Here is a 14,661-nt window from a genome sequence, read left to right as displayed (position 1 = left end):
TCTTTCATTCCTACAAGGCTAAAGCTTGACGGTCAAAGTTTAAAAGACTGTCTGTCTTTGGTTTCCTTCTCACTATCTTTAACTCACTTATTCTTATAAATCAAACTTTGTGGGGGAGCGAGACTTGGGGAAGGGACACATTAAATTTACAATCAATACATTTAAAATGTACTGATAGTGTTGTTTACTTTGTTCAATGTTACTGTTTTTTGTTTTTTTTTACCTACCCAGGAACAAAACATGAGGATGATTAAAATCATAAATCAGGTCTGTATAGTGGATTGGTATCTATGAGAATGGTTTTAATTTGGTATTAATCTAAATAAGATCTGGACCCACCAGATTTTAACCCAATAAACTTAAATAATCATCAGAGGCATTTAAAATAGATTTTGGATGTAAACCATCTAAATTAAAGCAGCACATGGGTTCTGTTGAAAGTCATTCTAGTTCTCTTTACATTTAATAGATTTTGTTTTTTGGTACGGTAAAACATTTTTAAAAATGTGTTTTAGATCAGAGTCATTCAAATGAAAGAAGATATTACCGCCCCCTCTTTCTTCTCATATTTCCTATAATCTGAGGAACAGGTTCAGGTAGCCACATTTACTGTTGAAAGATGAATAATGAATGGAGTCTTCCTGTATAAGCAATAACAGCAGACAGTTTGTTAAATACATTACACCATATTTTTACAGTAGATTACAATGACTATAGAGTGTGCATGTTTAATGTCTCAGAGCAGATTAGTCATAGTCATAGTGAGTCATTGGCTGGGACTCCCTGGGAAAAGAGTTTTCTGCAACTAAATGGGACTTCTTTTTTTTCCGTTAAATAATGTTAAAATAAAAAAGTAAATTTAGAGCAGATCAATAGAATATTTTTCCTAATATAAAGTGGAGTAGAATGTGTTTTAAATAAAGGATTATTGGTAGTTTATTGCCTTCATTACAAGAGGTGAAGGAACAATTGAACTCAAGCTGCAGTTTTACTTTTATTCCACTAGATGGCGACACTCACCCACCGAACCAACAGCACACTGCTGCTTTCTGGGCCTGAGTTCTGCTGAAACGATGATGAACCAATCTGAACCACAACGTGACCATTACTTAATAGAAGCTACCTCTGTTTCCGGTAGAGATAAATGGCTGTGACGCCCTGAATTTAATGGCTTTTGACGTGCAGATGATGATCTTATCAGAATAATCTGATTATCTAATGATACTTGACCTCATAGTGGAATCTTCACACCTGCTCATGTTCAAATTAAAAACACACATAACCGTAACATCCAGGTCACCCTGTTTGAAACCTCATATTTATGGTTCAAACGTTGAATGAATTTGGTCACACTGGACCAGATGAAGAACAAACACCTCCTTTTCAAACCGGCTCTGTGTTATCCGTCTAAGACAACTTGTGATTTCTGTAAGAATCTCAGATGGTCAAGGTGGGAGGAATATTCATGCTTTCTCGACAAGATAACAGAAGACAGGGTAGAGAATGTGTGAGAGAATCAGGCCTGTGTTTGTGGGAGGGGGCTCATGTAGAGGAAAATCAAACCCACCCAGAGCTCTTCATACGTCACCGGTTCGCATCACAGATGTTCCCACAGACACTCGGTGTGGGTTGTGGGCTGAGGCGTGTGGAGAGCCAGTATGGCTTCATTTGGCTTGGGTTAGGTTTGTTTTTGTTTTTTTATAACTATGTGCGCGTATTCTAATAAGTAGACCCGCTGTGTGCGTAAATGGAGACACCGTGGTGATATTTAAAAGTGTTCCTTTGCGTGTGATGCGTGTCAGTGCGGGAGAGATGTTTTTAAGTTTGATGACATTTCATAAATATTCATGAATATCTGATGGGGAAAATGAAACACTCGGCTCCTTCAGTCCGTGTTACTGATAATGATGCTTGTCGTAAATATTTGAAACTGTCGATTGAGCAAAACAGGCGCTGAGCTAAAAATGTACATCCCCTGAAATGTGGGTTTTTCACCCTTAGAAAACAAAAGTCACATGAAGGGAGAACTCGTGTAGGCGTGCTTCAGTTTCCACGTTCATGCTAACTAAATAATAGGGGAGTTGTTATTGATGGAAATTGGGTGATTTAAATAGAGATGAAAGAGGATAAAACATTCCTCTCCAAAAATGCTTGAGGTGAGAGTGCGCTCTGCGCCGCAGCCTCCACTGCGAGTCTCTTCTGAAGTGGTTTTCGTGAGTACTGGGAGAGATAATGACACTTTTAAGTACAGACCGGTTGTCGTGTTTACTTGCACGTCATAAATTGCTTGCACAGGGCTGAAATCCCCTAATACTTGCTTGTGTACAACTTCTCTCTCGGTCAACCGTCACAAAAACATTTTTTTTAAAAATAATTAAGTGCACAACAAAAGCGCAAAAACTCTGAATGGTGAGTAGTTGGTCCTATTCTATCTCTTGCCTACACCTCAGATTTTCATTACCAGCATTGTTTTGTTCATTTGGGCCAAAAGAAACGTTTTCTGACCCCTGAATGAAAGGAGAATGACTCATTCGCGTCTACTTAACGCGGGACTTTCCTCCCCTTTATCCAACCATTTGAGCCCCTGGTGCGGCACATATTTGGTCTGTGATGCGTCCCAACAGAATGCTGGAGCTGGCAACGCACACATCTCCATCCCATCCACACAGATGCTCCCTGCGCGCTCCGGACGCCCACTCTCTTTGCTCTGCCAAGCGGCGTGGCATCTTGAGACGCCCCCGGCATTCCTGAAGCCACTGTCACTTCCTCTTGTGTGCGATCTTTTAATTACACTGGCACCTCAGATATGTATTCACGCATGAGCGACAGCGACATACCGTTCCCTAGCAGATTTGAGAATGTCTGCGGCTTTTTTTTTTTTTTGTGGATTAATTTTAGTCAAAACTTGTGTTACAGGTCCTGATCATCGGTCTAGAAGTAATATATTACTTATTTATGCTGGTTAATTACACAGCTTAGTTTATTCTGTCTGAAAATGCTGACCAGAGAGTCATTAAAATGTTTTGTTTTTTTTTGGCGACTTCATGTCAGGTCATCTATTAACCTGATAACAAGATTGTACTTTGTTCATTTGTGTGACAGCTTAATCTAAAAGTTGCGTAATAACAAGAGGAAATTCCACCACCCTCATAAAACTCATACACCTTATCGACTCGGACCGAGAAAGGAGCAGAAACTGCTGATCGAAACCGGGGCGGAGGTTCCCAGAAAGCCTCCCATGTGACGACGCGTTCAACCAACATGCCCTTATATGGACAAGCCCGTGCGTAAGGAGGAAAGGGCTGCGTACGCGGGTCACGTTCCGTGCGTAAAGGACCAGAAACCAGGATGTGTTTTTGTGAGTTTTCTGACTGAGAGCCATGGCAACCATTATGGAAACAACCACTCCTTCGTGTTGTAAACATGTGTGGAATATTTTTCATCTGTGTTTTCATCTGATACACCGACAAACACTCACGTCAGACGCTGCCGTTTCATGTTAAGACACTTTACTTAAATACACGTCACAAATAATAATAATAAAAATTTTAAAAAAAAAAAGACAGTGTAAACATCGGACATCATTAGTTTGTCTGGATCAACCGGACAACTAAAATAATTTACACATGAATAAATGCAGCATTGCATGACAATAGCAGTTGCAAAAAAAACAACAACAAAAAAACAAAAAAGTACAACAATAATCATTCCCATTTCTATCATTATTAAACCCGGCTTCAGGGCCTTTATTGCCCGCTGCGTTGCGAAGTGTCTCAGTCTGGATGCTTTCCTGGTCCCAAGGGTTCAATGGTCTTTTGAGTGATGTCCAGCATCCAGAAGTACCATTTCGATCAGTCCTTTCGGCTTAATAATCTATAGAGTTGCCTACACCCAGCCCTCGGCCCCGTGTTGCTGCCGATGTGGACGACACACCAGCCTGGGGGGGGGGGGGCGTCCAGGTGCTGCTCATGCAGAACTCCAGTGTTATTACTTTTCAGTTCATCAGTCTCTGCTTTTTTTAAAACGCCTCCATCTTGCTGGTGAGCATCAGCTGACAGCCGCTGCTCACATGCGTCAGGACCTTCTGTTTCAGCTGGGCCACCTGATCCCGGAGCACCGACGCCGTGTTGGAGAGCCCCTGGTTGTCGTTCTTCAAACATTTCACTTTCTCTTCCAGCCGGGCGATGCGCTCCAGCTTGCGCTTCCGGCATTTGGTGGCGGCGAGTCGGTTTCTCAGCCTCTTGCGCTCCGCCTTGATCCTCTCCTGAGTCTCCAGGTCGATCGGAGACATCGGAGGCGAGCCGTCGCTGCTGAGGAGGTCAGGTACCGTCTGGGGTTCCTCTTTCAGGGCGACCAGCCTCTGCGGATGGAGCCCGGAGGTGGGGAGGGTGTGTTGGAACGGGTGCGTTGAGGTCTGCTGGTGGCTCTGCTGGTGCGGCGGCAAGTAGCTGATGGTGGCTGTGGGGTAGCTGGATGCGGAGGAGAGGTTCGTGTTCGGGCAGTAGGCGTTCAGTGTGGTGTAGATGGGGGGCTCTGGCTGCAAGGCGGAGCCGAAGACACTAGAGGCCGCCGCCGCCGAACATGTTGTAACTCCACCGGCTCCGATGGACACGTTCGGAGGGGGCATCTGGTTCATCTTGTGCAGCTCGTCCAGGGCTTTCACGAACCCCTCGGCGAAGCCCTCCTGCTCATCAGTGATGCCGCGGTTGTAGAAGTACTGACCCGGTGTGGGGGTGGTGATCACACCGTTACTGTTTTGGATGATGAGCCTCTCAAGTTCTGGGGAGGCGAGCTTCAGGGACCCCACGTCTTGCTGGCCCCCCTGGTAAAGGTCTGTCTGGGATCTCAGCTGGGATTTCAGGTTGCGATAGGGCTCTGTCAAGTTCAAATTCATATTCTGCTTTAGCAGTTTGTAGTCGTGCATTGCTGCATCTGAGTGGCCATAGGCCGACAGAAAAGAGTCGTCATGATAAAAAGGCTGTTCCATCTTTGTAGACATAAAGTCGTAGGAAAAGTGCGCTTACCAGCTGCTTATAGAAACACAGTCTCTGGACAATCAACAAATGTCAGTGACAGTAGCGAGCATGCGCTCGTCGTCTCTTGCAATAGTGTGCCAAAAAAAATTATCACACTCCGAAAAAAAAAAAAAGAGTCCAAGATTCCTCCCAAAAAAAAAAAAGTGTCTTCAGTTCAGTGACAGCGGTTAAAAAGTCTTTTCCAGTGTCGGGGTCGTTCTTCTACTCGCGATCCTGTCAGAGAAATAAGTTGCGCGCCAACTCCTCCCGGAGGTCGAACCGGTCTCGGTGCGTTTTTGAGGTGTGTTCAGAAAAAGGCCAGTACATGCCTTCATATATACGCGTGGACTCGCATGCAGTCAAGCGTTTTGATTGGCTGTGCAGCTCGGTTTCCCCGCCCCCCTTCGCGCTCCACGTCGTGTGACGTTAATGTCGGGAAGAGGCGACTGTAAACAAGCCTGTAGGCAAAGGGAGCGCGCCGAGGAGGAGACCGGTGTCAGCGATACCGGAGCCCGCTCCGGTTTCTGCGGTTCTGTGGAGCTGATGAGGGGTTACTGTTTAACCGAGCAGGGGAGACAATCCTTAGAGCAAATGTGGGCTTTTATTTGACTCACCCATGTTGTTTTATGAAAATAAAACGCGCCCTTATTTGTTTAATTTCATCCAATCTAACAAGTTTTTTTTTCCGGGTATGTCTCCCATCATTCACCAGAAGATATCAGACCCCTTCAGATAAGAATCAGTCTATATAAAATGACATCTGTGATGTTTATTATGGTCCGTCCTGTAGAGGAAGTCCTCAGGCCTTATATGGGCATGGTGGCGTTGCAGTTCCTCCCGAGGAGACCCGGAAATCCACGCCCATCCCGGCTTCATTCCAGCAGCAGTCCCGCTCCAGCATAAACTCACCCCATGAGCACTGAGGTGGGGACTTTCTGTCTCAGCAGGGAGGAGAAGGAAAAAGAAAACCTTCCCCAATCCGAAAGTGAATGTATTCAAACCCCATAGTTTGTTAGGTGAACCGGGAGGAAATGTTTTAAAGTTTAAAAGTTTAAATTGCTCAATTCAACAGATAATACCAGTTTCCTCACATCTGTTATCAGTGTGAACAGATCTGACTTCTCATTTACCAGAAGCAAACTGCCGGTGACTGAAATGAATGAATGAATGAATGTCAATGAAATGTCATCTCACATTCAAAAATTATATAAAACAAGAACAGTGATGTGTGTTTTCATTTCTTATTTATCATCGCTCATTTAAGCCAAGGAGCCATAAAGGGCTTGGAGTGATGCTGTGATGATGTTTAGGGATGCAGAACACTGAGCAGACCTCTTTCCACAGAAGGTTTGCGAGTTACTGCTGATGCTGGGCACGCTGCCCGAGTCCCGCTGTGGTCATAAGTGGAAAAATAAGAAAAATAATGTCCTACATGAGATAAATCTAGGCAGGAGGAAGTTGAGTAACCTTTTGATCTTTGTTTCTGCCGCACAGGTTAAAGTATTGTGGTTTTTACTTAGTACAGCGCAAAAGAAATGTGATTCCTCAATAGTGCACCTGTCTGAGCCGTGGAGAAGGGAACCTTTGTCTCCTGTTTGTAATTCGTCCAACGCCCACACAAACACAAATGCCTCCACAGATGTATCCCATATCCCTGCACAGACACAACGACTCAGGTAGAATGTTTTGCTTCGGTTAAGTCGTCTCTACCTGAGGGATGAATGTATGATCGTGTTCAGCGACGTTTATACCAGGAAACACATCAACAACAAATGTTTTTCACAGATAAAGCTGAGGCCAGCCTACGGATCATACAACTGAATAATAAAATAGAGAAACACCAGAGGATCCGTGGTTCCTAACCTCCCCCGCAGCTCTGTCAGATGAGTTCAAGGACTAGTTTATCAACACCATCAGGCTGCAAATGTGTTCTTCAGGACAGAGCAGCTGAAAGTGATCACTCTATTTGTCAGTACAAAGATTACTTGTTAAGCATTTTGTTGTGTTAATCAGTTAATCATTTCCTTATCATCCAGCTACTTAATTGTCAGAATTTGCTGCTTCTCTTTGTCATTTTTTAACACTAAATGAACAGACTTGGGATTTTTAGCTTTTCACTTTATAGACATCACGTTGTCTGCTGTTAAAAATGTGATGATCACTTAATGTTTTAATCAATTAATCATGAATGTACCACATTAAGCAATAAAACAACACGGATGTATCAAAATTTAGTAAATATATCTGTAAATGCGAGTATTTCTAGTATTATAAATACTCTATTGTTAGAAATCAGTTATTTTCAGGTAATTTAATTGGCTTTTATTTTCTTCTTTGGTGAAATCCCATGGTTGAATTTTTTATAAAAAGTTTCACTAAAATATTAAAAATCATAATTTCCATATTTCATAATATGTCTGTGTTTGAGTCCGGCGCTGGAGAACAGGACAGGATCAGACTTTCAACATGTTTTCCCCCGTGGCGGTGAACAGTTGCAGCTACCCTGTAACAACATGTACCTGTTGAGAAAAGAGCATGCAAAGATATTTGCTCTGACAGATCCTGTTATCATTTTCAGGCCTACAGGGAGTTTTCCTGTTAGGGCAGAAGTTACTCAACACTGTTTTAAAAATTGTCCCAGAAAGCAGAGGAGTTTTTCCAACTTTATGACAGGACTTCTGGTGTCCATGCCGGATCATATTGGCCTTATCTCAGGTAATTCTCTGGTATTCAGAGCAACCATTTTAATTCTATGCCTTTTTGTCAGTATCCATGGGAATATGAATAAACAGAGGAAAACAACAGTTCCTGGCAGTGTTGTGTCTCCACTTTGCCACCTCCCTTATAAATTCTATTCTCTGTGCAGCTGCCTGTTTCTGCCGCTGTGCCTGGGTTTAGTTTTATTCAGCATTATGGTGGAGGCTGACCACAATCCCAGTGACATTTTGGCAAAGCACAACAGCGCAGGGTCCAGAGTGGTGATTGTTTACTGGAACACTTCTGATGTGGCAGTGTGCCATACTGACAAATGTTGGTTGAATCCACTCATGTTACTCAACCCAGTGGGAAAGAGAAACGTGTGAGTGCTGGAACAAATGTACGATGTTTTATACATTAATATGCATCATTGTTTTTGTCCTGAACAATTAATCACCCCATTAATTATTAACCATGATGCTGTGAATTTGGATGGATTCAGATTTTAAACGATGAAATGTGGCGATCTGTCGTACACAGTTATCACATTTCAGCTTTTTGCAAAAAAAAAACAAAAAAAAAGATGTGGCCGACATCTTAGTCACCTCTTAGTCAGTCACCTCTCTGTTTAGTCTGTTTAGATTTAGACTTGCTCTGTGTACTCAAGGCCAGAAATTCCATCCAAAGAGTTCCGCTTTTTTTTTTAGACCCATTTATTGCCAGAAACAGCTCCAGGATTTTGCGTTGAAGTTTTGTTTTTTTTATATGCATATTTTCTAGGGCAAGCTTTCAGAGAGTTCCAGGGCAGGACGAATTGTTTGGCAATAGTCTCCGTTTGAACAGTTGGGTTCATGTGGACGGGTGCCAAAACCAACCGAATGTTACCTGCTCTTGTTCAGGGGTTGAGTTTAGGAACGGTGATGCCTGAGGATGACAGTGTGTGTGTGTTGTGTGTGTGTGTGTGTGTGTATGCAAGTGAGAACAAACATGCATACTTAGTGTGGATTGTTCACAGGGGGAGAATTGTTTTTTGACCACAATGGGAACATCTGCGTGAGGTGAGGAAATGAGGTAAAATGAACAGATTTTTTGTCATCATTAGAGATGCCTCCTGCATGAAACACAATATCAAACATAACTAATTTATTATGTTAATTTTTGCTTTTGTTAATGAAAGTTTGACCCCTCCAGTGCAGGTTTCCACAGGATTGTTCTAAACACATATTATCTCTGACTCCCCGTGACAATGCTTTTCACTAAGTGAAGTGAAATATTGTGATGTTTCTCCTGCAAACACAGCAGGACTGAAAGTCCAACAAGCCCATCATGGTCAAGAAGAGGAGACACAACCAGGATGCACCCAAACGTTGGACTTCAATGCTCTACCAGTGTAGGAAGCGTTACCACAGGAGGAACAGTGACATCAGCACCACCTGACAAGTACTGTACTTTTCCAGTTTGTCACAGGCACTCCCCGACAAGCTGGGATGTTATGAAATAAAAACACTCTTATCACCATAATCCATTTGTAATGTGTTTATTTTGTCCAACGCCAAACACAAACCTGTTTTAATTCCTCCAAACACTAATAAATAAAATAATTTCAATTTTTCAGTCAATTGGGGTTAATTACGCGCAATTATTGTGTTCAACTCAATTACATTTTTGAAAAACCTTTATTAAAGATGCAAGTTTTGTTTTTTATGAAACATTCTTTGCAACTGACTTCTGACATTTTGTCAAGTCATTCCCAGGAACTGGATTAAGCAGTCGCTTTTAAAAGTGCATTTTCTTCCATAGTTTCACAATATCCTCCACACAGGGAAATCCCCTTAATTTCTATACCATATAGATTGTGTCTCTCAACAAAGCAGGCTTTCATAATAAGGTGCTTATGGTTGGGATCGAACTCACTTCACCTCCTCCTCTTAAACCGTCCCATTGTGCCTTCCCACCTCTGCACAACTCTTCTTTTGTTAGAGCCGGGCAGCCGCCTGCTTCTCGTGTGCGTCTCCGCAATGCCGGGCCCCCGTTTGGTTGGTGCTCCGTCTCTGTGAGTCACAGCAGCTCGGGCAGCTAGGGGCCAATCAGAGGTCAAAGCCTCAAGCTCTCCTGACTTCAGAGTCTTTGCCCTGACCTTCACAACTCCTCCAAACACCCACTCAGCAGAAAGGAGTTCGGGGTTAGCGTCGGGAGCGCGGGCAGGCAAGGGGAGAGAGAAAGACGCGCTCAGTCAAATGAGGTTTGTTTGTAAAGTGCCCTCTTGACAGAGTGGCTGACTCCTTCATTTGGACATAATGGGACCTCTCATGCATGGCGTTGCTGTTCTCCTTTGTGACTGTGGTCACTTTATCGTCTATTAATAGAGGGATCCATCATCATCTACATCATCATTATCATCCTCGTCAACATCACATGATGGCCTGCTGGTGTTTTCCCCTTCTCCACTCTATTATTTCCAAAAAGACAACAGTGACCTATTTGTTTCTGGCAGCGGAGATGTTGTTCAACCTTTGCGTGTCACTAATTTGACGGATGGAATTTATATAAGCTTTTAAATCATAGATGCCTGATTGAAGTCTGACATGACTGCAACCAATATACACTGCTCAAAAACAATTAAAGGGAACATCCCCCAGATCTGAATGAATGAAATATTCCAGTTGAAAATCTTTAAAATTAATTCCATAGTATAATTAGTTGAGAACAAAATAATCTTGATACAGTCAATGGAATACAAAATCATTAACTCACTGAAGACTGGATTCAGAACCAGGGCGTCAGTCAACTCCTAGAAAGCGGTGGATGCTAACATACATGATGTCCCAGAGGTGACTGATGGGATTTACGCCTCAACAGACCATAACTGACCCACCCTTAAAAAGGTCGTACTGGAGGATGTTGCATGCGGGCAGCATAACGTTCTCCACGTCTGACAGTTTTGGTGTTATCTGGCTCATGCCGGTCAGGCCGCACAGTGCTGGGATGTGAGCAAAGGCCCCACTACAGGAAATCGGGCCCTCAACCTACCTACCCAACATGGAATCTGATTCTGAAGGTCTGGTGCAGAAACATGTACCCCAGCCATGATGGAGGTCATTTTGGAGGCCTCTCTCAGTCGGAATCTACGACTATGTACAATTTGGTGCCGATCCAAAAGTCTGAACGAGAGCTCAGGTCCAGCTTCCTCTGAACATTGAAGTCCGTTTCTATAATACTTTCAACCACAGGATGAGCAAAAATAGAGGGCATGTGATGCATTGCCTCATTTCTTGACATCATATCATTGTCCTGTACTAATCTCACCATCAGTAACATGACAGACAAGGCGTGTCACATTGTGCAAGCGTACAAGAGCATTATTTTAATTCTTTCCATAAAAATAAAAACAAATAAAATAAATAGACAAATAAAACAATTACACACAAAATTAAATTACATTAATATTTTCATTAGACCCTTCCCTTGCAAAAAAACCCAAAAAAATCATCTTCCAGTACCTGTAAAACACTCAGCAGAGCACGTACACCTCCGCTAGGGCTGAGCAAGCCTCCGCATGTCCGTTTAATTGTCATGACCCATGACCCATCCCTCAATAAAGAGTCACTGGAAATCAGTTCAATAGCGTTTTGCGCAATTATGGAGACATTTTTTGAAAATATCTCATCTCACAATGTTAAGGAAAGTTACTGGATCTACTTCTATGGATCTGGGCTACATGTTACCGAGTTCTTTCCATTCCTATGTCCCATCCTTCCACTGAGTCTCATGAAAAAGTGCTTATTGTAAAACACGAGTACAGTCAGGTAACAAAATATATATAACTTTCACAGTGGATGGAACATTAAATTCTTAATATTAAGCAATATATATTTACACCATATCTCATGTATGTTTGACAGATTTCACAGCAGCAGACATATCAGAAGCAGTGATGGATACGTATTCTAGACACTGCCAATGCAAATTAAAAAAAACAACAACCTTGTGCCGTTCTTATGACGAGAGATAGCTGGAGGGAGAAACACTGCGCCTACGCCCATGGCAGCGTGCTGAGGACATGCACAACACAGTGAGATCCAAATGAGCTGAGGTGGAAAATCTGTACATCAATCATCTGGAGACACATTTTTTCATCACATCACTGGAGTACTGTATTTGATTTTAATCTTGGTTTTCAATGCAAGCCTTGAAATCCACACTGTCACCTAACTGTCAAGTCAAATCATTTGATAATTTTTTGAGTCAAAAATAAGATGACTGCTTTATCCATCCCTGGGAGACTTGTGATCTCTGTGTGCATCAGCCTCGTCATTATTTCTTGCCTGCTTCTTTGTGAAATAGGCGAGGAGGGGGGTAGCAACATGCTGTCACGCACACTGTGCTACCTGATGGGACTCTGAGGTCCCCTTCGCGACGTCCCGTGTCCGTCCTGCTCGGTGAACCTGAAACTCGCCCCTTTAGGATCCATGAGTCAGGAAGCAGCGGGCCACGCTCTGCAGACAGCAAGATGACGAGAAAACACTGTTAGTCAGTCAAAAGTAGGGGTCACTGCTGTTAGCGCCAGCGGTCAACGTGATTGGCTGGACCCCACAGCTCCACTCAACATTGTTTTGTCCATCCTGGCCTCCTCCTGACTACCCTCTTTCTCTATTTATCAGCACAGGAGCATCCAATCACAGTAATGAATCCAGAATGTGTTCTTAATGATGTTGTCTAATTCAGAGTTGTGAGTTAAATGCCAGAAAGCCTGTAGCATAAGAAGGCTTTATCAGAGGAGAGGTTGGGGGTGAGGATGTAGAACCAGAAGGGAATAATTGAATCCAGAGCTCCCCCCTCCTCTCTCTCTCTCTCTCTCTGTCTCTTTTCTATCTCTTTCTTAAAATAGTTACCATTTCATCTGTGCCCTCTTAAAGTGGTAAATTAAAAACAAACATCATGAACTCCTCTTCCTCCATCAGAGTCGACACACATTTGATCCCAGTACTGTCAGATTCACATTTAGTCTTTTCACAGTCGGGGTGTGGCTCTGGCTCAGTTCTTGGTTCTGTATCTGCCACTTGGTAAAAACATGGCTTTGACTTTAATTAGAAGCAGAGTTATCTGAAGACAACACATCCCCCGACATCCCACAAAACCCTGTACAACAACAACTTCATCAGCACACGCCATTCCCTAAATGAGCTTAGCACAGTCTGTTGTTTTGGATACATGGTACGGAGATGAAAACCAAACCTGCAGGGTCGCCTTTAAATCATCTTTAAAAGGAAAGAAATGCTTCTTATTGCTGTCATGGGGTCAGCAAAACCTCATGTTTGTTTTTTAGAATCACGTAAATCGGGGGGGGGTCAAACTCATTTTCACAGAGTGCCACATCAGCATAATGGCTGTCCTCAAAGGGCCAGACGTAACTAATAAATGTCACTAAATTTAACTCAATGCAATGTAAAATAAATGTAACTACTGCTTAATGTTAAATAACTCTGAATTTATTACTTATTCAAGTTACAAACGTAATTTTAATTTGTTAGGTTATGAAACTCACATAACTCCATCAATCAAGGATCAAACTATCCAAGAGAACAAAGAAAAAACAACATCAAACACAAATTAGGACATTAACTTTGTTCAAAAACATTTTTATCTGAGTTTAAATGGGCTTAATTACTGCATTGTGGGAAATGTAGTTTTGGTCAAACCACATTTTTGACCTATTATTTTTCAACACTCTGACAATATGGCTCTATGGTGGGCCACATTTGGCCCCCGGGCCTTGAGTTTGACACCTTTGATGTAAATTAACTAAAGCTGTTGTACCTCTCCCGTCTAGCTTTAACAGTGGCTACTCCATCATTCCCACTCCCACTGCAGCCCACATTACCAATGACTAATACTTTTTAATCAGATGTCTGTGTATGTGACTGATCACACATATTTTGCCCAACTCCTTTCTCCTCTTTTGCCCTTCTGTGGTTGTTTCTGTGTTGAGTCTCATCCTCAGTGTCTGTTCTGCTTCCTGGTTTCCCTCCCATTCAGAGTCCAAATAAACAGAGTAAACATTGCGATGCTAGACACCAGAATGTCATACAGGAGGGAAAGTCAGACCAGGGAATCCCTCTAGGGGGATAAAACTTGATCTTGGCTGGATGACGTCACCGGTCATGAAGGATGAAGGGGTAGAGAGTTTAAGTCGATGACAGCGGAGTGAGTAAGTTTTATATCACACACACACACACACACACACACACACACACACACACACACACACACACACACACACACACACACACACACACACACACACACACACACACACACACACACACACGCCCTCAAACCTTGTTAAGTAACACGAACAAATAGCTACACAATCAATCACACAACACACATGTGCTTTTACTTTTGTCAGTGATAAAAATCCGCTGGGATTGTCTCGAGTTGGGCAGAGTTGAGAGAAAAGATGCATTGCCAGCAGTTTCCGGGGGCAAACACTCACATGCAAGTTTTTCTGTCTACATGAAAGACCGCAGATTTTCTGACTTTGCCTGCGTCGGCAACTCCTCTTAAGCCTCAGGGAGACTTTGCGTGATCCTGTAACTGAGCACCATTCCCAATGCCCAGACCAAGAACGTCTTCTACAAGCCTGGACACGGACGCCCTCAAGTGAATCAGTGCCTGTAAAAATCATCCAACTCCCCCACAAACACCCACATATTTCATTTCACAAACACAGACACTGTACTCCACTCTTGCTTACAGCCATGCTCTTACTCACATATGTAAACCACTTTTGTTGTTGCACCACCTCATGCACGGCATGAACTGAACAAACACATAACATTGGCCCCCGTGCCTCAGCTCAGCCTACTATCAGACATGTTTTTCTTATCACTTCTCATCTGACAATTACTGTTTGCGTGCGCTGAGCTCGGAGGGCGATCTCGTGCAG

General features: G+C 43.0%; 1 protein-coding gene across 1 annotated transcript; it reads right to left on the bottom strand.

Annotated features, from left to right (window-relative positions):
* Positions 1 to 3,492: 3,492 nt before the first annotated feature.
* Positions 3,493 to 5,328, bottom strand: junbb (JunB proto-oncogene, AP-1 transcription factor subunit b). Its single transcript, XM_068337310.1, has one exon. The coding sequence runs from the start codon at positions 4,997 to 4,999 to the stop codon at positions 4,019 to 4,021; it is 981 nt and encodes a 326-aa protein (XP_068193411.1). The 5' UTR covers positions 5,000 to 5,328; the 3' UTR covers positions 3,493 to 4,018.
* Between the last annotated feature and the right edge of the window lie 9,333 nt (positions 5,329 to 14,661).

This window comes from Antennarius striatus, chromosome 16 (assembly GCF_040054535.1).
Source record: "Antennarius striatus isolate MH-2024 chromosome 16, ASM4005453v1, whole genome shotgun sequence".
Classification (NCBI taxonomy): domain Eukaryota; kingdom Metazoa; phylum Chordata; class Actinopteri; order Lophiiformes; family Antennariidae; genus Antennarius; species Antennarius striatus.
The sequence above is the reverse complement of the archived record's forward strand: the minus strand, read 5'-3'. Positions and strand labels throughout refer to the sequence as shown.